This window comes from Dunckerocampus dactyliophorus, chromosome 3 (genome assembly GCF_027744805.1).
Source record: "Dunckerocampus dactyliophorus isolate RoL2022-P2 chromosome 3, RoL_Ddac_1.1, whole genome shotgun sequence".
In the NCBI taxonomy this organism is placed as follows: domain Eukaryota; kingdom Metazoa; phylum Chordata; class Actinopteri; order Syngnathiformes; family Syngnathidae; genus Dunckerocampus; species Dunckerocampus dactyliophorus.
In genome coordinates this window covers 9553821-9581007 of record NC_072821.1, presented here as the reverse complement: position 1 = coordinate 9581007, position 27187 = coordinate 9553821, and the positions used below count along the sequence as shown (strand labels likewise).

General features: G+C 41.8%; 3 protein-coding genes across 3 annotated transcripts; 2 read left to right on the top strand and 1 right to left on the bottom strand.

Annotated features, from left to right (window-relative positions):
* Nucleotides 1–1009: 1009 nt before the first annotated feature.
* Nucleotides 1010–17737, top strand: LOC129178010 (globoside alpha-1,3-N-acetylgalactosaminyltransferase 1-like). The gene is made up of 11 exons (XM_054769635.1): nucleotides 1010–1224; nucleotides 4814–4855; nucleotides 5233–5385; nucleotides 5523–5555; nucleotides 5742–5876; nucleotides 9559–9667; nucleotides 11435–11548; nucleotides 12018–12134; nucleotides 13954–14087; nucleotides 14774–14851; nucleotides 14934–17737. The coding sequence occupies exons 1-11, from the start codon at nucleotides 1160–1162 to the stop codon at nucleotides 15079–15081; spliced, it is 1128 nt and encodes a 375-aa protein (XP_054625610.1). The 5' UTR covers nucleotides 1010–1159; the 3' UTR covers nucleotides 15082–17737.
* psmc3 (proteasome 26S subunit, ATPase 3) lies at nucleotides 17676–20065 on the bottom strand. Its single transcript, XM_054769634.1, has 2 exons — nucleotides 19089–20065; nucleotides 17676–18121 (listed from the first exon to the last, which is right to left on the bottom strand). The coding sequence occupies exons 1-2, from the start codon at nucleotides 20031–20033 to the stop codon at nucleotides 17783–17785; spliced, it is 1284 nt and encodes a 427-aa protein (XP_054625609.1). The 5' UTR covers nucleotides 20034–20065; the 3' UTR covers nucleotides 17676–17782.
* An 8-nt stretch (nucleotides 20066–20073) lies between these two features.
* On the top strand, nucleotides 20074–27007 carry tbp (TATA box binding protein). The gene is given in 9 exon segments (XM_054769639.1): nucleotides 20074–20192; nucleotides 20561–20747; nucleotides 22905–23169; nucleotides 23172–23346; nucleotides 23509–23596; nucleotides 25321–25412; nucleotides 25551–25718; nucleotides 25806–25900; nucleotides 26163–27007. Coding segments are annotated over 8 exon segments (1014 nt in total). The 5' UTR covers nucleotides 20074–20192; nucleotides 20561–20696; the 3' UTR covers nucleotides 26243–27007.
* The last annotated feature ends 180 nt before the right edge of the window (nucleotides 27008–27187 follow it).

Below are 27187 nucleotides of genomic sequence, written 5' to 3'. Positions count from 1 at the left end.
TGTGAATGTTGCTTTGATCCAGTCCTGGAATATTTCAATGCTAGACTTAGGTGTTCTATATATACACAACTTATTAATACATTTTTACATTTCTCTTTACTGATTTCAATAGTTCTACATTCTAACATGTTATCAATAGCAAATGATATGTTCTTTACCACTTTATAGTTCAGATGCCTACCACTCCATCTCCACTTTTGTTGTTCCTATTGACGCAGTCCATGTCATATCCTTCCAGCTCAAAGTCCATGCTCTTGTTGACATTAATCCAAGTTTCTGAAATTGCAATTATTTTAAAGACTCAGGTATTGTCTGATATTTTTATAATTTGCATAAATACTCCTGCTGTTAATGTGAATGATTGGCAACTAATTACCAACATGAAAGTTATCATTATATTGTTCATCTGTATAGTAGCAGCAGTCATTTCTGATATGAGAAAAGTTTGGATCTGGGTCTACGTCTTCCTCCAATATTGTTTGTATGTGTGATGAAATTTAGCAGTTTATCGTCCAGTTTATGTGTTAACCAGCTACCATTATCATGAGGTCCACCATGAGCTATTATAAATAAAACAGTTGTATTATATTAGTTTATCCAGATCCTTCAAACTCCTGACCATTAATACTTTTGCTTGTTCTGGTGTTCCGTTTAACTTTATGTACATTTTGCAGTTGGATGTCCATGTTGCTTGATTTTTTGTTCTTTCCGTAGATATCTAGCTCTATTTCCGCATTGTTTTTCGTCAGGTGTTCATTAAGGTCAACATTTGTTCCTTTATGATGTATGGATGACAATGTATGTTCCGCAATAATTTGTTTTTACATTTTCTGTTTAAAAACATCATGATAACACCATGGTCGCAGGTTTGCTTTTCTGTTTCTGTACGATAGATACTGTATGTGTGCATTAATTCCTTTGAAGAGAGGAGGTGCTCTTTGTCGTCCAGGTGTCTCCTATGCCTTTTATGGAAGGGTGGTCCCCTGTTGCAGCCAATCCAGGAAGCTGGAGTCCTCCGAAGCAGAAAAAAAACCTGCAGGCAAATCGTACTTGGAAATCTTCCCTTCCTCTCTGCCCACTTCCTTGTGCTACACCACAGACTGGAGCTCCAACAGGGATTGTTAGATTTTTATTGTTAGGTCACGTCATACGAGTTGAGATGTTTCGCTCTGTCTCCAGGACTAATGTGTTTGCCATCTTGGTTACCTTTTTGCTTTTTTTCGGGTGAGTCTTTATGTTGAAGATTATGCAAATTAATACAGTTTTCAGATGAAGTTGTTCACATACTATGAACAGACTTGTGTTCTATGACAATTCTATGGACTTCAACTGGAACGTGTCTGGTCAGGAGGAGAGCTCCTCCTTCCCCATACCGTTACAATATTTCGTTTTTCAATCTAAACTTTATTACTGTCCATTCCGCATCAAAAACAACGACGTAGTAAAAATTCCCCAATTACACATTAAAAATACAGTTTTAAAGTGCCGAGTATGATAAATAACTTGGTGCTTCTTTGTATGTTAAATATATAGCACGACCAGTGTGGTGGATGAGAGAGACATTCGCTTCGAAATGTATTTATTTACATGATAAAATATCAATTTGACAATGTGTGGTTGAGAATTTGGTAAGAAATATCATTCTCATAAATGATATTTTCAATAAAGTTACAAATAGCAAGTTGTATTTGTGGGAGAAGGTGGGGTGCATCTGCCCCATTTCCTGTTGTCAAATTTATATCTCAACATTTTTTTACTCATCAAATTTATTCATTTGTTATTAACATTCTTTCCCAATTCAGCATTTTGCAAATTGTATTTATTCTTTTCCTTAACACTGCACAAGGTTTATCGTGTCATTATTTTAACTCCTTATTTGCTTCCTGATTTTTTTTAAACGCCATATTTTCCTTTCATACAGGAAGTGAAAGTTAAATATTGTAAGTATCAACAACTAAAAGATATGGTGTGAATGGATTACCAGTAATCGACATGGGGGAGGAGTCAGATTAAATAGAAACTCTATCTTGCTACTCCTTTTCAGACGTGTTCAGTTTTGCAAATGTTACAATGTGATGTTCCTCAAAGTAACTTGTTACGCATGTCTGAAACATATGAACATGCTATACCATACCATTAGTATCATCAGTACTCAACAATACAGTGTAGGAAAAAACATAAGGGAATATTTCCATCCTGTGCAGTGGATTGTGATCTTTTTACATGTAATCATTTACAGTAATATCATCTAATGTAATCTTAATATACATTTTTGATATGTGCAATCAAAATGAACATGAGCAATCAAAAGTTGCTCTTTATGAATGTATTTTCATGTACTGATCCTCTTGCCAGTTGATGTTTAACCACTTTTTTCCTTACTGCGTGATGGTCAAATGAACACACTGCACGTGTGCACCATCCTGGGCCCTGTGTGCATGTGATGCAGAACAAAACCCTTATTACTTGATAATGATTATTAATTAATGAACACAAAAGCAAAGTGTTTGTTATTGCGGTTGTAGATTTTTTTTCTCAATCCAACTGAACAGTGGTTTTCAAAGTGTGGCACACTGAGCCTCCCCTCTGAGAATATAATGTGGTTTGCGCCAACAAGTAGGGTATCATTAGATTAAAACGTGATGAGATTTCTCATTCACAAAAAAGTGTTCTCACCATAATAAAGAAAAAATAGATTAAGATTCAAGATTCAAGAGTTTTATTGTCATATGCACAGTAGAACAGGTAGTTCTGCTATGCAATGAAGTTCTTGTTCTGTTCATTCTCCCAGCAGAAAGAAAGAAAGAAAAACACAAGAAAATGAATAAGAACAGAAGAAACATTAATAACAATAAATTAAGCAACAACAACAGAAGAGACATTAGCTTTTTCAAAATGGGGACTTGGAAGAGCCTTCAAAGCACCTTTCATGTTGCTGTAGACTTGGTACAGGACGCTATTTGCCCTCATGGGAAAGCCTACATGCTGGTAACATTCGGGGAGAACAGTCCCGAGGCTCTGTGTCCACAAGACGCAGAAGTCCGATCTCCCCGGCAAGCGGCAAATGTCCCCAACCGGACCGCCGAGTCCGGTAAATCCTCCGTCCAGCCAGGCCTCCGCGAACACACAGCACTCTCCGATCTCCCGTAGCTGAAATCCTTGCTCGTAGCTCGTCCATCCTGTCTTCGAGAGAGCGGACGCTGGCCAGCAGCAGGCTCGGCAGCGGTGGCCCAGTCGCTAGAGCCTTTAGCCTAGCACGCGGGCTGCCCCTCCTGCCTCGCCTCCGCCCCGGACGCTCCTGGGCATTCAGCTCACCAGGCCCGTAGGCTGCTGCGTCCTCCCGACGCAGAAGAAAGCCAGTCCAAGAGGCTGAACGAAAGCTCATGGTGAACCCCGCCGATGTTCAAAAGTTGTCTCTATGCTGCAATGCAACGCAGCACGTAATCACACAATAAATGAAAACAAAGTCGATCATATTGTCGGCCTCCACGTACACTCCTGATCAAAATCTTAAGACCAGTTGAAAAATTGCTAGAATTTGCAATTTGCACATTTGGATCTTAATGAGGTTTTAAGTTGAGCTACAATATGACTACTAGGGTCGCGGTTACGCTGGAGCCTATCCCAGCTGACGGGCGAGAGGCAGGGTACACCCTGGACTGGTTGCTCGGCAATCGCAGGGCACATATACACATAATCATTCACACTCACATTCATACCTATGGACTATTTAGAGTCGCCAATTAACCTAACATGCATGTTTTTGGACAGTGGGAGGAAACCCACATTGTGTCTCTAACATGTCAGAGATGTACTTTGAAAAAGTACATCTTGTACACAAGCAGAGCTGTTTTAAAGTCTATTCTCTGATACATGAGTACTGGACTAATATGGTCATACAGTATTTCCTGGTTCTAGTCAGGACTCGAGCAGCAGCATTCTGGATGTACTGCAGCTCTTTTAATGCTTGTTTAGAGAGCTTGGTGAGAAGGCCGTTATGGTAGTCCAGCCTGCTGGATTTTGCCACTGGGGATTGACTACCCCAGATACCTCAGCCAAACTTAGTTTTAAAACCAGTTTAAAGCACATGTAGTCGCAAAGTGAGCAATGTACCCGGCCTGTTTGGCTGATTGGCCGAGTGGTTCCTATTCATGGTTATGCAATTTTAATGCCTTAACTTATATTTATTGCAAAAAAAAATTGTGAACCTCAAGCGTGGGATCTGCAGGGAGATGTCCGTATCTCCGATACTAATCATTCAGGGCTCCATCAGGGATGCGTTCATCCTTGTACTCTGTTCTGTACCTGAATAGATTGGATGTTGTGTCATCAGAAATACTTGCTATTCACCACATAGTTTTTTTGGTCAAGGTCGAGGACACAGCAACACCTCAACCAAAAATAAACATTATTTATCTGCAAATTGTTATCTAAAATGCTCAGAACTTTTGTGCATATGTAATAGGTAAAGAATGAGGAGGAATAAGGTCCATGAATCAGTCAGAAATCCTTCCATCCATCCATCCATTTTCTATACCGCCCATCCTAACTAGGGTTGCGGGTATGCTGGAGCCTTTCCCAGCTGGGGGGGACTGCACTGCACTGGTCACCAGCCAATCACAGGGCAGAGCCAGAAATGAACACAGTAACTGAATATACAGTTTAGCATAGTCCTTGTCTTATCATGGAAGTCTAAACCCACCATTCCCTCTCCTCAGATCTTTGGTATTTCTTGGTCGCTGTTTAAGGTTTTGAATTTTCAGGCTGCTGAATATACACCCAAGTGTGACTTTTTATTGTTACTTCTTCACAGAGCTCTCTACATCTACTCGGGATACTCTCACTCAGACATCAGGTAAGCTCCATGTTCTGTGTGTCGCATGAAAGTCAGTCGTTGTGTCCCCGGGCAAGACACTTCACCCACCTTGCCTCCAGTGCTGCCCACACTGGTGTATGAATGACAATGTATGTTTGATGGTGGTCAGAGAGGTCGTAGGCGCGAATTGCCAGCCACGTTTCTGTCAGATTACCGCAGGGCAGCCGTGACTACAGATGTAGATTACCGCCACCAGTGTGTGACTGAGGAGTGAATGAATAAATAATGGGTTCACTTCATTGTGAAGTGCTTTGAAAAGCGCTATAAAAATCTAATCCATTATTATTATTATAAACTGTAGTAGTGTCATTGACTTGTGCAATATATCATCAATAACACTAGTATTTTCTCTTCAGTGTTTTCCAATCAAAGGATTTCTCCAAGACAGAGAGCAATGCAATAAGAAACAATGTAGAAATAAAAGATTCAGCGACAGCAGAATGTGCGGTCAAAGATAATATGAACAACTGTGGCAAATGGAGCATTGGAGAGCTTAAAACTGACGTTGGGTGAGTAGTACACAGATTCATTGACTGTGGTAATGTCAAATGCTTGTCCGTAAATAAGCACTAAGTGTACACACAGTGAATATACAGTCTAACAGACATGAAAAATGAACATTAACACATTTTCTCATCCGTTTTAGACTGAAATATGCTCAGCCAAGCACCCAGAAAGGGTAAGTAATGCAAAGCCGAGGCTGTGTAAAAATATTTCATTTGATTTCGGACTTTAATAAAGCTGAATACTTGATGCAAGCACACCCGCTGAATAAAACAATACTAGTGAAACACTGTGTATGGAGAGAACGTACAAATTGCATCCAGCAGAGTCAATGAATCCAAAATGTCTTTGCTTCTCTCAGACGTACTGATGTGAACTCGGTCACAAACTGGAATGCTCCCTTGGTTTGGGAGGGAACTTTTGATCCAGTGGTCATAGATGCCATCTATAAACGAATGGACCCAAGAGTTGCTGTGGTGGTGTTTGCTGTTGGCAAGTATGTAGAACTACTGAGGAACCTTGGTTAGCGTCATTAATCCATTCCAGAAGGTCAGGGCCAGCTTGGTCTGGAAATATACTCGATCCAAAAAAAATCCTACCCATTATAAATAATGTAAATCCTATTAATCCATTTCAAAAATTCAAAAATGTTTTTCTATTTTTAAAATTATAGTTTTAATGCATAAAACATTACAAAAACATATTAAAGCATAAAATGATAAATGAAAGGGATAAATTAACATTCACGGTTACTTTTATCTTCATTAAAGCTGCCTTAGCATGCACACTTAGTATGCAGCTACACACGATAACCCATACAGAAGGCTTTCTAGATCTTCCAGATTCTGCACCTCTTTCTGCAGTGTTTCCAGGGATTTCCTGTTTCCCGCCCAAACGGCCTGTTTACTTTACCCCACCCCCGGCCGTCTTCCAGTTACGCACACACCGCTGTGATTGGTTACACTCCCAAGCACTCCAGAGGACTTCCGGACAGCTGCCAAACCCCTTTTGTCCGATGACTTACACATAAATAAACACAGTTAGGACACTGATAAATTGCTCTCCTGACTCTTCAACACGACCAAGTTTGGTGGATAGTCCAGTTTTGTATAGTCCAGCTTCACCCATGTTCACAAAACATTCCCGTATTTTTCTCTTGCTGGCCAGGAATCAGCAACTCCAACCACTTCTGCCTGATGCTCGCCTCTTTAGGAAAGTTAGCTTTCCCACACACCCGAACAAACATTTCCTGGAAGCCATTGCTCTGTGCTAACACGGTGAAATCTTTGTCAAAAGATGCAGGCCAACAGCGTGTACCTACGCATGCCCATATAAGGAAGTCCGGGTTGCACTGATGTCAGTAGAACGCGGTGTTAGAAAAAAGTCTGTAAAACAGAGCGTGCAGAGCCATCCAAAACTTCTTTCAGGGTTCACTTCCAAATGCGCAAACCTCATTATCTGATGCTTTGGCATCGTTTAACATGAGAATACAACATTGTAACAACATTTATAGGTCAGAAAGAGGAAAAGCATAATAGCTCCCTTTAAAGACGTGAGACAAGGACACAATGTGGCAGTGAGACCAATGTGGACACCAAATTACGTGTTTTGCTATGGGTTTTTACTTGAATTCAATAGGGTTCCTCACCTCGAGTCTCTGCTTTTTTATCTCTTTTTTTTCTCTGCTTATTTATCACAGCTGTAAAAGTAACCCAAAATGGAGCAAGTGACAGCATATTGATAAAGAATATGAGAAACACTAGTGAATTCAAGAAATACGATATCTCCTAGCGAAACACGAAGGTAGTGTCAGTGTTGATGTCGCTGACACGTCTTTTTCTCACGTCTTCAATGAAGGTAAACGTGACCTTAAATGTTTTGCCCTTTCATTCCCAATTTGTATGCATTTGGAATTGTTTTATGCATGTAACTGTATTTGTAAAACTATAAAAATGTGTTTTGTGTTAACTAGGGATGCTCTGATCAGGGTTTTATGCTGTCGATTCTGATCGTCCATCAAATCGGCCGATACAGAGCTCATAGATTAAGTGTAAATTTAAAAATTTTTTTTATGATGAGCGCTATTGGCCAGGGGTGCCGTATAAGGGGAAAATGTTAGGACAATTCCAAGGTCCCCTGACTGCCAGGGGGTCCAAAATACAGGTAAAAATCAAAGGGGGGGGGGGGCACCCAAGGTGATTTTTTTTTTTCATGGGACCCAGCATTCCTGGATGCACCAATACCATTGGCTATATAATATGAAAAAGTGAACCCTAAAATCACCTTTATTGAGACAAAAACATATTTGACTTATTTTTCAAGAGAACATATATCACTGGTAAACTTACAGGGGATAAGACGTCTTCCTTAAGGAGACTTTGGATGTGAGAGTACATAGTTTGATGGCGTTCTAACAGGGCTTCCAGATATCATGCAGTGGTGCTCCAATTGAGCAGTTGGCAAACCCGGTGTCTTCCGCCGCTGAAAGAGGCTGGTCATCAAGTCCGATTATATTTATCGTGTTATTTACTTTAGACGTCTGACTGCCACGCACATACTGGCGAGTGTTGTCCAGCGTTGGCTACATTAACTACCCTTTGACTGATGATTACATCGTGAGTGTCAAAAACTCACTCCGTCAACTTTGTTCTTCAAATGCCGTATTAAATTAAAGGTTGTTAATGTGCTACCCCAGCGAGATATTTTTCATGACATGTTGTGAAACAAACGATTAAATTCCACATGGCAGACATGATTGTTTTGAGTACATGATTGTTTTGAGTTTGGCACGCCTGCGCAGTATGAAGAAAAGTGGATACAGGCTACATGCTGCAATAGTACGAGCCAAAGGTGATTGGCTTTTGTGAATGGTGTTGAAAGGCATTTATCGGCATATGCAGATCACATGCTTTTTCACGGAAATCGGCCGATATTGATCGATGACCGATCGATGGGAGCATCCCTAGTGTTAACAATTTTGAGACTTGTGGCGTTACTGGGTTAGTTCACGAAAAACTACACAGTTAACCGCGGATGATGTCATAGACAGTGTAATAATAACACAATAAGGTGTACGCAATTGTTGTGGAAAAAATGTAATCCTTCTTGCCTTTGCAAAGGTGTCAGTACAACATACAGTGTACATGGCGATCTGCAGATGTCTGGCCAAGCGGCTTCCTGACTGCAACTATTCTACTATTGCATGCAAATGAATTACATTGTAAAAGACGCAAATCGCTTCCAGGTGCCTGTTCATCTGAAGAGAAGTTACATCAAAGGATGGCTTCCTGACTGCAACCTTTATAATTCATTGTGTGGAAATTAATTACAATGTAAAAGAAACAAATTACTTCCGAGATGCTGCTTTGTCTTGTGGGGGAGAGATTACATCAAAAGGTAATACTTGGGTGTCAACAGATGTTTTGAGAACCCTGTACTGGTACTTACTGGGGAGGCAGCATCTGAGAGATAGGCTGATCAAACAATGGTATCCTCGTTGAGCCTTCACCTGACCTGACGTAATTTAATTTACATGAAGAGACACTCTGTATTGAAATGTAACAGTCAGAGCCCACAGACAGTATAAAGACTCAAATACAATGTTGTGACTGAAATAATATGTTCCATTCCATTCCGTTTTCCTCCGCTTATCCTGGTCCCAGGGGCGGCAGTCTCAGTAGGGAAGCCCAGACTTCCCGGTCCCCGGCCACCTCCTCCAGCTCCCCTGGGAGGACACCAAGGCGTTCCCAGGCCAGCTTTGTTCATAAAGGTCTTCTGAATCACTCTTGGTCTGGCCCATCACCTAGGACCTGTTTGCCTTGGGAGACCTTACCAGGGGCGTATAGCTCCAGACAACATAGCTCCTAGGATCGCTCAGGCACATAAACCCCTCCACCACGGTAAGGTGGTGATTCACAGAGGAGAAGTTATATATGTAAACTATACATTTTCCCATCACACCATATTGTACGCTAACCGGAAAACGTATTCATACTAAGGCAAAATTTTGGTGCAAATTTAGGTGTAAAATTTCAACATTAACCGAAAAACATTATAATCGGGGGCCTACGCTAACCGAGGTTCCACTGTATTTTTCATGTATACTGTATGTGTGATTTGTCATGGACTCTTTATTATGACTGATAATTCTTGTGGTTGTTTTACCCACATGTTAACAGATACACTCGCTTCCTGAAGGCCTTCTTGGAGTCAGGTGAAAAGTACTTTCTGGTCGACTTCAGGGTCACATATTATGTCTTCACGGACAACAAACAAGATGTTCCTAAAGTAAGAGGATTTCTTATTTGTCAACTCAACACAAATGTTTTTTCATGTAATATTCCAAAGGTGATGATTCTAACCCAGAGGTTCCCAACCAGGGTGATGTTTTCTCTTCTACTCTGAACCTCTGCACACAAAAGGATGACATTTGTGAAAGATGCACATCTACGGTGTTGCCTATAGCATATTTCTGACAAATACGCCACATAGCAGCACTGTTATTAAACCCCAAAGTTTGACCCCATAAGTGAGATTGACTCTACAAAACACTTGCTGTAACTTTAGGGTGTCAAGCAGAATCATCATGAAATCAAGTAGACAGCTGCTTAGGAACTGACAAACACACATCTGCAAAATCTAAGCAAGATTGATTGAAAAACATGACCACCATCAAGGAAAACGTCTTTCCAAGGTCACAGGCTGGACCATCCATTTTCTTCTGCTTATCTGGGTCCAGGTTGTGGGGCAACAGTCTCAGGAAGGAAGTCCAGACTTCTCAGTCTCTGGCCACCTCTTCCAATTCCACCAGAGGGACATTGAGGCATTCACAGGCCAGCTGTGAGGCATAATCCCTCCAGCATGTCCTAGGTCTGCCCCAGGGCCTCCTCCCAGCTCGGCATGCCCTAAAAGGTGTCCCGGAAGCATCTGGACTAGATACCTGAGCCACGTCAGCTGGCTTCTCTCAATGAAAAGGAGCAACAGCTTTACTCTGAGCTTCTCTCAGATGACCAAGCTCCTCAACTTATCTGTTAGGGTGAGTCCATCCACCCGATGAAGGTAACTCATCTTGGCCGCTTGTATCATCGATCTCGTTCTCGCGGTCATTACCTAAAACTCATAACCATAGATGAGGGTGGGAACATAGATCGGCCAATAAATTGAGAGCTTTTCCCTCGGCTCAGCGCTGTCTTCACCATGACAGTCCAGTACAGCGACCATGTGTTGATCTCTTGCTCCAACCTTCGCTCACTCGTGAATAAGACCCTGAGTTACTTGAACTCCTGTTGAAGACAATGTTGAAGAGACATGTCAACAAACAGTCACACAACATCCACAGCCTTGCAAAAACTCAAAACTCCTGAAGCTTTGCCACTGAGGAGTTTTTTGACTAGCTCAGATACCTCAGCCATGGTGATGGACATGTTCGTGTTCCTGTCCCCAGACTCTGCTTTTTCTCCAGAAGTGGGATTGAGAAGGACCATAAAGTATTCTTTCCACCGCCCGACAATATCCTCAGTTGAGGTCAGCAGCTCCATGGCTTCACCATACTCCTCCCACATCCGTGTTTTTCCCTCGACCACGACAGAAGCCGTGTGCTGCTTGGACCTGTCAGCAGTTTTAGGAGTCCCACAAATCATCCATGCTCAGTCAGACTCCTCCTTCAGCTAGCCCGAAGCCCAAACCTCCGGTATCCACCATCGAGCCTGCTGCCATGACTGGCACAGGCCACCCTGCTGCCTCAGCAACAGAGGCATGGAATATGGCCCATTTGGACTCAGTACCCTCGTCCTTCCTTGGAATGTAGCCGAAGCTCTGCCAGAGTTGAGAGCTGAAGACCCAGCCAAAGGTGCCCGGCACACCCTCACGCAAAATGTGCTGAAAAATTACAGGGATTGGACAAAGTTGCGAGGCTGCGCGTAATTAGTTAAGATTGATAAACTTAAAAAAAAAAAAAAAAAACACTCATATGTTTTATGTCATAATGTTTCATACACAGCACAAATGTGCAGTGATATTATTTTGTTAGACTAATAAACCATTACCATTACCCAGGTTCAACTCGGCAGAAACCGAAACATCTCTGTGGTCCCTGTACCCAGCGCCAAACGCTGGCAGGAAGTGGTACTTGGAAGGATGAAGTGGGCAACCATGGCCATTGATAATCAGGTAAGACAAATTTTGACTTAACCACATCACATCCAAATCTCTGTCTGATTCACAATGCAATTTTACTTGCACACAAATACAGTGTGGGCCGCACGGTGGCCAAGTGGTTAGCATGTTGGCTACACAGTCAGGAGATCGGAGAGGGCTGGGTTCGAATCACCGCTTGGGCATCTCTGTGTGGAGTTTGCATGTTTTTCCGTGCGTGCGTGGGTTTTATCCGGATTCCTCCCACATTAAAAAAAAGCATGTTAGGTTAATTGGCGACTCTAAATTGTCCATAGGTATGAATGTGAGTGTGAATGATTGTTTGTCTATATGTGCCCTGCGATTGGCTGGCAACCAGTCCAGGGTGCTGTAAGTCAGCTGGGATAGGCTCCAGCATACCCCTGCAACCCTAGTAAGGATAAGGATTAGAAAACGGATGGATGGACAAATACCGTATCTTGATTGCGCTCCAATCACGTTCCAGATCCGTAGCGAGGCTGACTATCTTTTCATGATGGACATCGATAGTGTCTTCCACAACCGCTTTGGAGCCGAGTCCCTCAGTAGACTCTCCGCTGTGCTCCATCGTGGCTACTACAAGGTTTGTTTACTTTTTTTCTTCTCTTTTATGCAATGGTGGTTCTAGCTTTGGGCCACATGGGCAATTACCCAAGGGCAGCATTCTCTTAGGGGGTGCCGCAAGGATGAGGGGGAAAAGAAATCATATTTTAATTGTGCTCAGCAGTCGTTTGCGCCTCAAGTCAGGGTATATGTGTCAGATGGACGCCCTTGAGAGGCACGACACTGGCGCCCTTGTGCCACTCAGGGTGGTTCAAACCAAACCGAGTAGGGAGGTGGATGAGTTTACCGCTGGGCCACAGGCCTCAGGTTAATTACAAGCTAAAAAGGAAATTACAACAGTAATTGCTCAAAAATAAAACACATTTCATTCGTAATATTGTATAATATTGAATAAATACAGTAGTGGGCCATGAGTCTCAAATATGTCATTTCCTACGAAAATGTTAAATAAAAACGTCTTCACTGATAGTTGAGGTGTGATGGTTAGTGTTATCAATTTGTGTCAACAAAATAAAATGGAAAAGAGAAAGTCAAAGCCGTCGGGTGCACAATTTAGAAAGAAGAGGAATGAAGAAGAGGAGAAACAGGCCAAAGACAAAGGTATGAAGCTATATCATCACTTTATGGATACCATATTATGGAATAGATATGATAAAACAAGATAACATTACTTGGTGATCGGCTAATTGTGGTTCATTTGTTTTCTTGTCTGAGATTTAATTGTGTAAATAATATAATGTATTTCAAATGCAAATCAAGGAGCATTTGTGAAATATTTTGGAGCACGTTCTGCAGTCAGGATGAGGACCGGGGGGGAGGGCTCTCTGGGCTGGCTCTTGGGGCGCTGATCTTTGTGCTGCCTGCCCCTGTGGGCCTGGTGGCTTTCTGGTGGTGGGGGCTCAGCCTGGCTATTTGGGGCGGGGCTCTCTGGGAGGTGGAGGGGGGCCCCTTTCCTTTCATGCATTCTCAGTGACAATTACACACTCACACATTCTTGCACCTTTATATATACATGAAGACTTCCCCACATACTGAGATACCTGTAGACATGTACATATGCACACACAGTACATACTGTACGTACTTCCCCACATTACTCACTGAGTTAACCAGGGTGTTATGTTGTTGATTTTATTACAGCGACGGTGATGTCAACAATATGATTATAGTTTTTACAATGGTGTGCATTACAGTTATTGTCATTCTGTTAATAATAGTTAATAATCATAGTTAACAATTTCATTACTACTATTATGTGTGACTGTTTCAATGCAGTATTGTCATTGTGGTTGTTGATATTATCTTGTCCTTTCCGTCAGGGTCTTTATAATCGTCACAGACATTTGCTGATGTAGTCCTGTATGTTTCTGTTGTTCTGTTGTTGTTGTTGTCACAATTGTTGTTGCTGCTGTTGTCCTTGTCTCTGTCTTTTTTTTTTGTCCCCCTCTTATCCCCGCACCCCCCTGTGTTTTCTTTTTTCTTCTTCTCTGTCCCCTCCTGCTCCGGTCCGGCCGCTCCAAATTTGCATAATAACAAGCATCAAAGTCAAATAAATTCTGTAAAATTCTGTAAAACAGGGGAAGTGTGGGGGGGGAAGGTGTGTGTGTGTGTGTAAATTATCTGATGCTACCTTAATGCTGCAGTCTTTATTAGGGAGGCGGTCTGCCCAGGACGTCATACAAGCCAGAACCGCCACTGCTTGTATGCATTCTTAGATCAGCTGACAACTTGAGGTCAATTGAGAACACTGTACTCGCAAAATATGTAAATATGGTTCCCAATCTGATTCCTTGCCCGATATTTCACATATAGTAATTTGACATTGTTTCCCTTCTCAGAACACCCATCGGGACAAATTTCCATATGAGCGTCGGCCCCAATCTAAAGCTTACATTCCTGCTGGGGAAGGAGACTACTACTACACGGCAGCAGTCTGGGGGGGCTACCTGGAGGATATGTACAAGCTAGTCAAGTAAGCAACCCTTTCCTGTTTTCATCAGAATGCAGGAACTGGACTTGGTGTGTGTTTGTGTGTGAGAATGTGTGCGTGGGTGCGTTTGTCGCTGCGTATATGTAAGGGCGGGAGACTCCTTCCTACTACCAAGCACCCCAGTAGACCAACGAGAGGCCGCAGGAAGGCAACCCCGGCCAGGAACAAGGTTCCAGAGGGCCGGAGGACAACCAGCCCCAAAGCCCACGAGAGACCAGACATGGAGCGGGAGGACACACCCGAGCAGGCCCAGCGCCACCTTCCACCCCATCTAACACAGGACGCCGTCCCTCCAAGTGTGAAGGCTGTAGAAATGGACACTAAAGCAGCACAAAGCATAACCCTCAGAGGAGGGGAATCAAGTAGACAGGAAACAATGGATGGACAGACAAAAAAGGGAAGATCAGAAACAAAAGGCCATCATCAGGTTTGCTGAAGTGATCATTCCAGAAAGTATAACTGGAAGGTGTTGCATTGTATGAAGGGTGAGTGGATTAGCATTGTGTTTATGCTGGGCAGGTAGGGGATAATTGAGTGGGGAACGACTTATACTGGCGGGGGCTACAGACAGGTAAAAATAGGATCTAGTGTGTTCTTGGTGCCACTGTACAGTCAACGATAACCCCCATTAATTAACTGCACTTTATAACATATTGATATCTCACCAGGCATTGTTACACCCAAGCTGAGGAGGATGCCAAGATAAACATTGAGGCTGCGTGGCAGGAAGAGAGTCACCTCAATAGGTAACGTATCCACCGCTCATTTATTTCGACTAAATTGTGTTTAGGTATTGTTTTGCAGTGCTCTGCATTTTACTCTCTACAGATACCTGCTATACAACAAGCCAACCAAGGTGCTGTCTCCTGAATACCTGTGGAGCGACTATGATGCGGTACCAGCAGACATTAAAGTGGTTAGAATCTCCCAGCTGGTTAAGAACTATAAGGAAGTGCGGCCCAATGCTGGACAATGATAAGTCAATACTACGCGAGGGTATAAACCACTTGTGGTATCACCAAGTGCGCGTGTGTGTGGTGTGTGCGTTTTACAACATGGTCACATGAAAAGCTTCGACAAACAACTATTGGTGAGCAACCATGTTTGAAACACAAACGCCAACGTGATCACCTGAATCTGTGTCTCTCAAACATGCACTCAAGTTTACCTTTAGTGCTCGAAGCTTTCCACTGACATTTCCCATCCACACCGGCAGGTTTATCAGCACTATTAAATGTGAACATTTAGTTTTTATTATAGTGTGTATAGTTTGCTGTGATATCAAACCGCATCATACTGAGAGGTGTTTCTCATATTGTGTTGTCATACCTTGTGGCTAAACAATGGTTCTCAGTCATGCATTGCAGTTGTACAGTACTGCAAACAACCACAAAAACATTAAAAGCGTCTCTTGGTACAGCTCTTGTATTGGAGCTCATTAGATCAGGGTGACCAGACTTTTTCCAGCACGGGCCACATATGGAAAAGTCAAAGGATGTGAGGACCTTTTGTGAAAAGGCTGGAATTTTTTTTTTTTTTATATGTATTTAAAGTCAGCTTTATGTTGTAGTTGACAAAGTGAATTAGTAATCGTTAGTACCAACATTTCCTCTCTATGTTACATCCTTTTGCTGTTTTTTTCCATTGTTGCTGTTGGTTTTTGTTGTTAAATTACATTGCTATAATGTGCAGCCTAACCATAACCCCATACAACAATAGAAATGGTACATAATATTTTAATTTGAAATTTTTCTAATTACATGATGTGGTGATTTCTAAATTCCAGAAGTTGTAGGCTGCTTTTTTAAATTTTGCTTTATTAAAAAGGAGATATTCACATGTGGTGTCATTGACCATTTGTACATGGAATTTTTGACCTGATGAGTTAAACAGTCATTAATTTAAGTCATTTTATTAAAACCTTAAAAAGGTGTTAATTGTAAAATAACCAGAAAAAGCTACATGTGTCACGTGGTGGCTTACAGCCGTGTGATTGGATTCCAAAATGCAGAGAGACACCGGCGGCAAGTTAAATGAGTAACACAATACAGTCCAAAAACATAACCCGGGGGCAGCCACAGGAAACAAAAACACAAGACGCTGCACAAAACTCCAAGGCAGGGGGAAAAAAAACAAAATAGCAAAAACTACAACTGAGGTCGCTGCACAAAAACTGAGGCAGGAAAAAAACAAAATACTAAACCATGTAGATAAACTAATGAGAACCAAAAACTAAATCTACAAAACTAGGAACACTTGGCAAAGAGCGTGTAGCAAAAAGGATGACAAAAACTAGATGAGGCAAAAATGAGATTCAGCAGAACTTGTGATGGTTGCTAAACACAGAATCAAGGTGTAGAGCTTAAAGTACTTACGAGAACTAAGCATGGCCAGGATAATGGTACCGAACATGAAGAGACAATCTGGCAAATGAATAAATCACAAGCAAGAGCTACATAGTCCAACGCTGATTGAACACAGTTGTGACAGGAACTCCTCCCCAAGGCAGCCAGGTGTGCTGCAATGAGAAAGCATTAGATGGCAGCACCGCAGACACTCAGACTATGACAACATGACAGCAAACCTTTGTTAGTGTATTCAAATCGTACAACTTGGTGGGTCCGTGTCGCACCAGTGGTACTCATCCAACAACTCATCCAACAGTAAAGACAATTCCAAGAATGTGCGGAACACTTTTGAGGAAAAAAGATTGACCCTATAAAGCGTTATACTGAAATGGACCTACTTATATTATTTTGAAAGCAGCTTGTGCTGTGTTGTATCGTACGGAGCCCCGGAGGGGACATGGAGGAAAAAAATATGATGGGTAAAAAAAAACAAAAAAAACGAACTTTTGCGAGATAACGCAAAACTCTTTTGCGAGGGAACGCAAAAGCGACTGTGGTAAAGCTGGCAACATACTCATATATTCAAACTTCCGGGATCGATAACTCCCAAGTGAATGGTTCGAACACAGCAAACCATACCTATTTCCAACCGCGGCAACACAGACAAACAGCTACATCCCAGTTTTTATCAAAACGAGCCGTGTTCTGTGCAGTCTGACTTATATTGATCTCTGTGAGAAGCAGGCAGCGAGACCGGAGCGCAGGGACCGTCTAAAAATGTCTTCTTCATCTGTATTATGGCGGTTGGCATCAATGTTGACAACTCCTCAGAAAGACAATATCTATGGGCTGTCCTGGAAGGCCATAGATGACATTGTTGGCGAGTTTGCATGTTTTTTGCAAATTATGTTGTAAGAGATGTAGGAAAAAACATAAGTATGATAGATTAACATAAATATGATTAACAAAGTAAATAAAAACACATTGATTATGTTAAGAACTACAAACACATATAAGGAGCAACAACAAGTTTGTGAAAATGGACTTTTACATAATTTAGGGCAATTTTTATTAGGTTGTTAATAAAGTCACTTCCGTGAGGAGTAGGACCACAAAACTCACCTTAAGTCAACATAATTTGCAAAAAACATGCAAACTCACCAACGAAAACTATAGATTCAAACCTAAAATTATTAAGTCAATAAAAAAACAATGCTAAACATGGGTTGAATTTCTTTTAATTAAATGAAGTTAAATGTGCTGTAACAAGTGTTTTGAATGCTCCAACTATTTCCATAAATCACACACAAGCACGAAACCGCAGTGTTCTTAGGCATAGTACTGCAGATTGGCCTTCTTCTTGGCCTGCACCTCCAGGATTCCCTCCATGTAATCCTCATGATTCAGCTCGGTGGCTCCACGCCTCAGCGCAATCATACCTGCCTCAACGCACACGGCTTTGCACTGGGCACCGTTGAAATCATCGGTGCAGCGTGCCAGCTCTTCGTAGTTGACGTCAGGACTGACGTTCATCTTGCGAGAGTGAATCTGCATGATGCGGGCTCTTGCCTCTTCATTTGGCATGGGGAACTCAATCTTCCTGTCCAGACGACCAGAACGCAGCAGCGCTGGGTCCAAGATGTCCACTCTGTTGGTGGCAGCAATCACCTGCAAGTGCGGCCAAGGTTATTAAGTTATCCTGTCACTATTGTAATACATTCCTATTGCTAATTACTTGTAATATTTCGGTTAGATCCATGAGAGTCATATTTAAGAAGGAGCTTTTTGCCTTTATTAATTACTGCATGGGAGGCGCTAACTTCAAAAGTGCATGAGCAATATAAACCCTCCCTCTTTCTGCTCTGCCACTGAAATCCACAGCCCACTTAACACACGCACGTGTATTAGTTATTCAGTTAATAGCAATTTGGACAACTTATCTGCTAACGTTAGCTATTATTGAATGTACAGCCTTCACATTTAGAAACAAGCAACTGACTACATTTATCGGATCCATTACTGGGGAAATTACTGACAAATTAATTATTTTAAAACTATATTTTTACATTTTATTTTATTTGGCAGAAAAAAAAATCCTCTGTTGAAGCATTTTGGGAAAATTAGGTGCATGACTTGGCTGCAACTGTTTAGTCAGTCTTAACCAGTTTGTAGTCTAAGGAAGAGTTGAGCTGCAACTTTTACTACTTCAATTGTGTTGTTTATATGGAAAAAAAGAAGTAAATAACAACTACATGTTTTTCCTCGTGTCACTCAAGGAAATTACTTTGATGTAGCTAAACTTTCCACAGCTGATGTTATGTTGTGCTTTATTTAGAAAGCTAACTGGTTGTGACTGAATCCACAGCGCCTCCGCTGGTTGCAGCCAAGTACTGCACTCCATTTTGCTTCCGCTGCTTCATAACAAGTGCTATTTTGCCCATCCCCCACCACAATAATAAACATATTGTTAGAACAATCACAAACTAAGCATTATTATATATGTAAAGGCTTATTATTCCTGAAAAGTGCCACAAATGTACTCAATGTACTCCCCAATACTCAAGAAAGTTCAGGTGATGGAATAAATCAAGTGTAATCAAGTATTTTAGTGTAATTGTTTCTAGGGACGCATTACCTTGACCTGCATGTTGGGTTGAAAGCCATCCAGCTGGTTGAGAAGCTCCAGCATGGTCCTCTGCACCTCCCTGTCTCCTGCCTTCTCGCTGTCAAACCTCTTGGTACCAATTGCGTCCAGTTCGTCAATGAAGATGATGGATGGGGCTTTCTCTTTGGCCAGCGCGAAGGCATCTCTCACCAGTTTGGCTCCATCTCCGATGAACATCTGCACCAACTGTGGACCAGCCAACTTCAGGAAAGTTGCTTTTGTCTGAGCGGCACAGGCCCTGGCAAGAAGTGTCTTCCCTGTTCCCGGTGGTCCATACATGAGGACACCTTTAGGCGGCTGGATGCCCAGGTTTTCAAATTTTTCCTTGTGATTCATGGGAAGGACGATGGCCTCCACCAGCTCCTGGATCTGCTTGTCCAACCCGCCGATGTCACTGTACTGCTCTGTCGGGCGTTCGTCCACCTCCATAGCCTTGACTCTGGAGTCATACTCGGTAGGTAAGGTCTCCAGGATCAAGTAGGAGTCCTTGTTAACACCAACCAGGTCTCCGGGCTTCAGCTTCTCGGCATCCACCAGCCCAATCACCGGCAGGAAGTAAGTCTGCCGGGTGGATGTCTTGATGACGGCGCATTTTCCTTTTCTTTGGGAATCCAGGTCCACATTAGCCCCGTCCTCCTCCTGGTCGTTGGGGTCCACATCAAGCAGCTCGATCACGTTGGACACCAGGTACGGCAGAGTTTTGTTCACCTTTATCTTCTCCGTATTTTCCTTGATTTTATCCTTCATAGCTTGCAATTCGTGGGTCACCCTCAGTACCTCGCTTTTCATTATCTTTATCTCACTGTCGAGAAGGCGAGTTCGCTGGACTATCTCCTCTGTGGACATTTTTAACACCTCTTCGCCGATTCCATCTTCGACTTCATCCCAAACTGATTTGTCACTCAGCGACGCCATCTTGCTTCTGTCTGTTGTGACCTTTGACACACCGGAAATTAAAGCTTGATCCTCCGGAAGTCACCGACGCGCTGGAGTTACTCTGAAAATGACACGAACTACTTGTACAAGCTTATAACATTAAATTTGTATGGGGATTTATTGACAAACCGAATACGCGTAAGTTGCCATTTATATGTGCTGTTGCATTCACCCTCTTGTATTGCCGCACACGTTGGTTTACTCTTGAGTTGCGCCTGCAGCACGTTTGATGTGCCGTTAGCGAGTGCAGCTAACACTAGCGAAGCGGCCAGCTAATGCATAATTGATTTTATTTTGTGCTGTGTGAAATATTTAGAAACTAACTATTCATTCAACTATATACGTCTCCACTTTGCACATAAATTATACAAAGATCAAATAAAAAGGAATAATAAGTATGAGCCTTCTCAGCTAAATGCTGTGGTTAGCAAGTTGTGAGTACTAGTACTTTTTCCGCGCCACATCTCTGCTATATGTTCAAGTATTTCTATTTCTTTCCCATGCAGGGTATAACTATCAGTACGAACCAGGTGGATATTGGTTGACTTTACCAAAAAAATATTGTTTCTCCTGCTGGACACACCAGTGTGTGTGTGTGACTGCTCCCCCGGCGACTGTAAACTAACGTGACAAGTTAGAGCAATGGATCAGAACAACAGCATACCAGCCTTTCAGGGACTGGCTTCCCCCCAGGTAACATAAATTTCTGACATGCACCTGCATAATTATGGCTCTACTTCCATACACACTGAACATCTACAACATGAACCTTGCTCGCTTGGATGAACTCATGCTGTTCACTTTCTGTGAGGTTGCAATTGAGCACAAATCTATCTGAATGTTCTGAGCTCCTGTTTCCATGCCAGTGTTGTATTGACCATAATAATGCTGTCACAGCAGACGTTTGCGTGACATCGGCAATGTCATGTTGTGGTACTCTAATGCTATTGTCATTTACTGATGTAGAAAACAAAAAAAAAAAGCACCAAACATCAAATTAAAACCACAAAATGAATACTGACTAGGGCTGGGCGATATGGCAAAAACAATGAATATAATTCTATTACATTACACTCTTCTGCACTCACTACGTTAATGCCATTGTTCTATGGAACAAAGGCGCCAAGGCGCTGAAAGCGATGCACAGACTGAATCCTCTTCCTGCCTGTTTGGAGGTGAGATAGAAAAGGAAATAGGAAAATAGACATGCACGCACATGACAAGATATTGAGGCAGGCAAAATTATCCAATTCATTGTGATTAATTAATTTATTATCGTCCCAGGCCTAGTGCAATTATCACATATGTTTTAATTATTTATTTATTATGTGTGAATTATTTATGGATTAATTATTTTATTATATTTAATTATTTGTTATATATGTTTCAAGGCTGTAAAACCCCTCACCATACACTTTATACACTTTTCTCTGGCATTCACATTTTCTCACATTGGACACAAGAAATTATTAAGTGACTGGCGGTGCATTTCACTCCTATGACCGTGCCTCTTCGTCATGATGCCGTTTGGCTGTAGCATTTTGGAATCCTTGTTAAAACATATTGCTCCTGTCGTTGTATTTTCCTCACACGGTTAGCTTCCTCTGTTTCTTCCATTGTTTACAATATTGGTGCTGAGCAAGGAGCTCACATGGTTAGGTAGTTTGGTAGCCGTGACCACAACAAGAGACGGCACGAAGGAGATTGATGACGGCGGTCTACAGCCAATCAGGATGCAGAAGACAATGGGCCGTGCAGACAGAAGAGAGAGAATAGAGAGAGACACCGTTGCCTGTGCTAATTCGTCTGAAAGGGTCGGGCTCGCCCTGTAACAGCATTCATACACTGTTAAAAAAAAAAAAGTACTAAAATTGCACACAAAAAAACAGCGCAAAACAGCAAAGCAAAACAGCGAGTCTGCGAAAGGTGAACCGCGATGGAGTGAGGGAAAACTACACTGGAAATTACGGTAATATAACACAATGGAAGTGGAACATATTTATTTAAAATAAATAACAAAAAAATAACTGAATTCTTTCGACATAAAAAATAAATAAAATGCAGTTCTCAATGCAGTCTACTGTGGATAATCCTGCAACTCAAGTCACAACGCAATAGATATTTTATTAGTAAAAAACAAAATGCAAATAAATATAATCAGTTGATCTAAGAAGGACACAACATAAATCATTTTTTTTAATTCGTAATGTTACGTTATTATTTCATAGTGGCAGGTCACACTTTTCCACAAACTTCCGTTTCCGGGTCATCTGATTGTTGTTATACAGCTGAGATGTTGTTAAGTGATTGTTGCTTGTGGTTCGGTGGAGAGTAAACACTTTATACCACTTATCCTCCACTCCTGTCTCCTCAATCACATATCCACTTTTGGTGACCCTCAACTTGAGTAATATGTCGGCCGACAACGGCAACAACTGCGTGGCCGTACCGGCGCTGCTCAATGTTAACGAGGCAGCTAACAACACCTGTGCTATCATATGGCAACATAGCACATGCCTGTGATATCAACACATTGAAGCCCAGTTTCAACTGGGCAGGAATAACAGGACTGGACAGAGTATTTCCACGTAGTGGCAGCACTGGACCTCCACTTTCTCTCATATCGTAGAAACGATAAGAAGCAAAATTTTAGTGGTTTTGAAACCATGACTTCTTCATACCTTCAAACCGGTAACCGGCCCATCCCAAGTCAAGAACCTTCTTGATTTGATTCTTGTGTGGAGGATGCACTGAAAGGGAAACAGCTTAGGAAACCTAAACTGCCTGCATAGCTTGTGCAAAGTTTTCTACTGTAATTTGTAATTGTTACGTAATGTGATGTTTTTACAGGGTGCCATGACACCAGGTATGCCGATGTTCAGTCCCATGATGCCATATGGTTCAGGCCTGACACCTCAACCTGTGCAAAACACAAACAGCTTATCTATACTGGAGGAACACCAGAGACAGCAGCAACAGCAGCAACAGGCGGCACAACAAGCACAGCAGGCTAATGCAGGTGACTTGAATCCCTTCCAGCTTCAGAACACAACAGTTTTCATTTCTGGATCCCCTTCAAGATTTGCTCGAGTACTTAACACTCCCCACCCCCAGGTCTTCCGGGAACATCGGGGCAGACTCCTCAGCTCTTCCATTCCCAGGCAGTCACAGGTTCAACCACCACTGCACTGCCAGGGAACACCCCGCTCTACAATACTCCACTGACCCCCATGACCCCCATCACACCAGCTACGCCAGCCTCAGAGAGCTCTGGAATAGTGCCACAGCTACAGTATGTTTCATCCTAGCCAGAGCTAGGATATTTACTTGGCTATCATTTTGTCCGGTTTGTCAGTTGCAGAAGGGCTAAATTGCATGAACATCAATAACAATCCATAAAAGTCACAAAAACTAACTTGTCTTTTTGTGTTTGCCTCTTCATCATCATCATCAGAAACATTGTGTCGACAGTCAATCTAGGCTGTAAACTGGACTTGAAGACCATCGCATTGAGAGCCAGGAATGCAGAGTACAACCCAAAGGTAAATAAATCTTAAATCAAGATTTTCTGCACAGCAACTTATACGGTGGAACCCGCTTAAGTCAATTCCGCTTATGTCGCCAACCCGTCTATGTCAAGTCGATTCCCGACCCACCGTGTTAATATTATTAAAAAGTGCCTGCTTGAAGGGACTGTATGCAAGGAGTTCCACACCTACCCAGAAGGAGCTCACGTTTGAACGTATTGCAGGTATTATATCCGCCCAGATTTGAGTACAAGCTACAGTGAGCGTGCATTTGTCAGTTAATGATCGCAATTTGGCAAAATTTACAGTAGCTACAAATGTTAGCCATTATTGAATGTCGCCTATCATGCCCACACAATGACTCTGTTGTTTTTCAATCTCTTTAGAAAGTTTTTAACTTCGAATTGTGACAAATATAGACATTTTTTTGTACATTAGGTTCTTTTAAACCTCTGTTGGTGACATGCTAGCCGGTGATGGTGTGCTTATGTTTTTGGTTATGAATTGGCTGGCGACCAGTCTGGGGTGTACCCTGCCTCTCGCCCGAGGTCAGCTGGGATAGGCTCCTGCATGGATTGTTATTTTTACAAGGGGCTGTTTATGTTGTTTATGGTTCTAACTTCTAAGTATGCGCAACAGAAAATGAGGCAGGTATAACTGCACCAGATACATTTAAATTAAGAACTGTACTTTTGATTTGAAACAAGTGGTGGGAATGTCAGTAAAATACAAGTTTAAAAAAGGTATGATATCGAACCATGACTCTAATTTGATTTGAACCGAACCATGAATTGTCTGTGTTGTTGCACCCCTGGTCAAGGCATACAACAAATTACCACAGCAGCTCTGTTAAACAAGAGTATAAAATATTGAAATGTCAGCATGACAAATCAGCATTTCATTGGTAATGTGTATACCCTAAGCCTAGGTCACAACCGGTCATACGGGTTCCAACGGCTCACAAAAAAAACGCAAGAAACGCACGTGATGTGCTGATTTTCGAGTCGTGGAGTGGCTGTAGACCAGCCGCAGACGTCCTTTGTCATGTCAAACACACTTTACGGGCGCTTATGTTTTTTTCAGTTTGCAAGAGAAAACGTACGCTCTTCATGCGTCGTTCGTACGGTCAAAGTGTGTCTTTCGTACGTTTTGCTGGTGTCAGGTTTGGGCAAAATGTGAAATTTTTTTTCATACGTCACACTTGTGGGCTCGTATGTGTGTCGTGTGCTACACACGTGCACCACCCCCATACGTAATTAGTGCTGCCAATGCACGTTCAGATACTTCAAACGTGTTCCATGCGTGTTGAGATCTTACTCCTTCATGGTCACCACAACTACGTTCTCCACAAAAAAAAAAGGTATGGATTTGAAGAAGGGCAAAAAAATTGTACGTTAGGTTGTGACTTAGGCTTTACAGCAAGACGCATGCCACACTTTAATGCGACCAACGCAGCTCAGTAACTCTTCTTCTCTCCTGGACCTGTTCTAACTAGCAGGTAAACACCACCACCCCCTTTCGCACAACCGTGAAGCACACCTCAAAACCATACACAGTACTCCCGTCGCTACAATATTAAATGAAAACAGAAGAATTAAGATAAAATATACACAAATAACACATTTCTGTGGGTTAAAAAACAATCCCTGATTAGCCAGTCCAGTAGTGTCCAGTTAAGTGGGTTCCACTGCAGTACCATATTGTCTCCATGTTTAAATTGCTTTCTTGCTGTGTTGTAGCGTTTTGCTGCAGTCATCATGAGAATACGAGAACCCCGAACCACAGCTCTTATTTTCAGCTCTGGGAAGATGGTCTGCACGGGAGCAAAGAGGTCAGATGTAACCTAATAAGAGAGAATGCATTTTAGCTACAAAAGACAAAATACCTGTAAAACAAGACAATAGCCTGTTTTTCATATTCATTTATCTGAAAAATACACGCATAAATAAAATATTGTCATGTTCTGTAGTGAAGAGCAGTCGAGGTTAGCAGCCAGGAAATACGCTCGTGTCGTGCAAAAGCTGGGTTTTCCTGCAAAGTTTTTGGACTTCAAGATTCAGAATATGGTGGGCAGCTGCGACGTGAAGTTCCCCATTCGTCTGGAGGGTTTAGTACTCACGCATCAACAGTTTAGCAGGTATGTTGAAGTGGTCAGTAAGATGATACGTGGTGGACCCATCCGCCAAAAGTTCTAATTTAATAAATAAGAGTTTTTTTCTTGCAGCTATGAACCCGAGCTGTTTCCAGGATTGATTTATAGAATGATCAAACCCAGAATCGTCTTGCTCATCTTCGTTTCCGGGAAGGTCGTACTAACAGGTAGGATCATTAGTAACCAGCCTCCGCCTTGGAAAGACACTCTGACAGCAGTCATACAAGAAAACTTATTTAAAGGTCCCATGTTATGCTAATTTTCATCAATTTTGAATAAGTCTCATAGGTCCTACAGTAGTGTATTTGAAGTATCTTGTCCAAAATCTAGTGTTGATGCTGGAATAGAGACAGTTTAGATGTGCTCAGGGTGGATATTCAAATACGACTCAAATGTAGAATAATTTCTCTCTTTTGCATTTGTTTCAAGGTGCAAAGGTGAGAGGAGAAATCTATGAAGCATTTGAAAACATCTACCCTATCTTGAAAGGTTTCCGCAAGACCACGTAGAACTAACTACTTCCCCAGATGTGGCCCTTTTCTTTGTTTTTCATATTTTTAAACGTTTCCCTTACAGGTGAACTGCTGTAACTACAGTTGTGCAGCTTTATTAGTTTGGTTTTTTTTTTCAGATCATCAACATGGCTATGTTTTTAGTATAGATGTTCCCAAGTTTTAATTTTTTAATTCATGCTCTTGTAAATAAGCTTGAAAGGAAAAGCCGTGCGACAGTTCTGACTTTTTTTAAACAATGGTCAAACAGTTTTATATATTTCTATTTTTTATCAATTTCTGCTCAGTTTGTGTTTGTTTTTTTGTTTTTACTGTTTAGGCTCTCAACTCAACTGGCAGATTGATTCGATTGTTTGAAGTTTTCAGCGTTTGGTGTAATTGAGTTGTCTTGAGTGCCACACTACGTCACAATAAGTGGCGCACTTTTTGTCAGTAATATCCATTTTTGCAGGCAAACATGCACAAGTTACATTTGTAATAGTTGAACCGTTTTCATTGAATGTAAAGGTGATTTGCACCCTCACCAGTATGTTTTTGTCCATTTTCTGAAGCGTTGATGGCCACCCTCTGCGAACCATGTTTTAAACATTGGATTGTGTGTCTGCACTTGACCCGAACATGTTCTGTAAAATCTTTAGCAGGTACATTTTAAATACCAGAAATTGCTCTGACCATGTTTGCAAAAGCAGTTCAATGTTTTGATATTCAAAATGCTATTTGTCCATGTTCTGCACTATGCGTCAATAAATCTGTACATACCGACTTCTGCTTTTTTTTTTTTTTTACATTTTAACTAAACATTTGCTTTCTCATCCTTTAACCCATCAGATACGGTGATATAAACTACTTCAAGGTTGAAAAGATAAACACAGGATCAGTATATCTTAACAAGGATGTACAGCATGTTGTGTTTGGGTGTCACAGGAAAATACAGGAAGTAAA

Coding starts and splice junctions, on each gene's coding strand:
- LOC129178010 (XM_054769635.1), top strand. CDS start 1,160: ATGTTTCGCTCTGTCTCCAGGACTAATGTGTTTGCCATCTTGGTTACC. Junction 12,135..13,953: donor TCCATCGTGGCTACTACAAG/GTTTGTTTACTT, acceptor TTCCCTTCTCAG/AACACCCATCGGGACAAATT. Junction 14,088..14,773: donor GATATGTACAAGCTAGTCAA/GTAAGCAACCCT, acceptor ATATCTCACCAG/GCATTGTTACACCCAAGCTG.
- psmc3 (XM_054769634.1), bottom strand. CDS start 20,033: ATGGCGTCGCTGAGTGACAAATCAGTTTGGGATGAAGTCGAAGATGGA. Junction 18,122..19,088: donor AACCCAACATGCAGGTCAAG/GTAATGCGTCCC, acceptor CCGCACTTGCAG/GTGATTGCTGCCACCAACAG.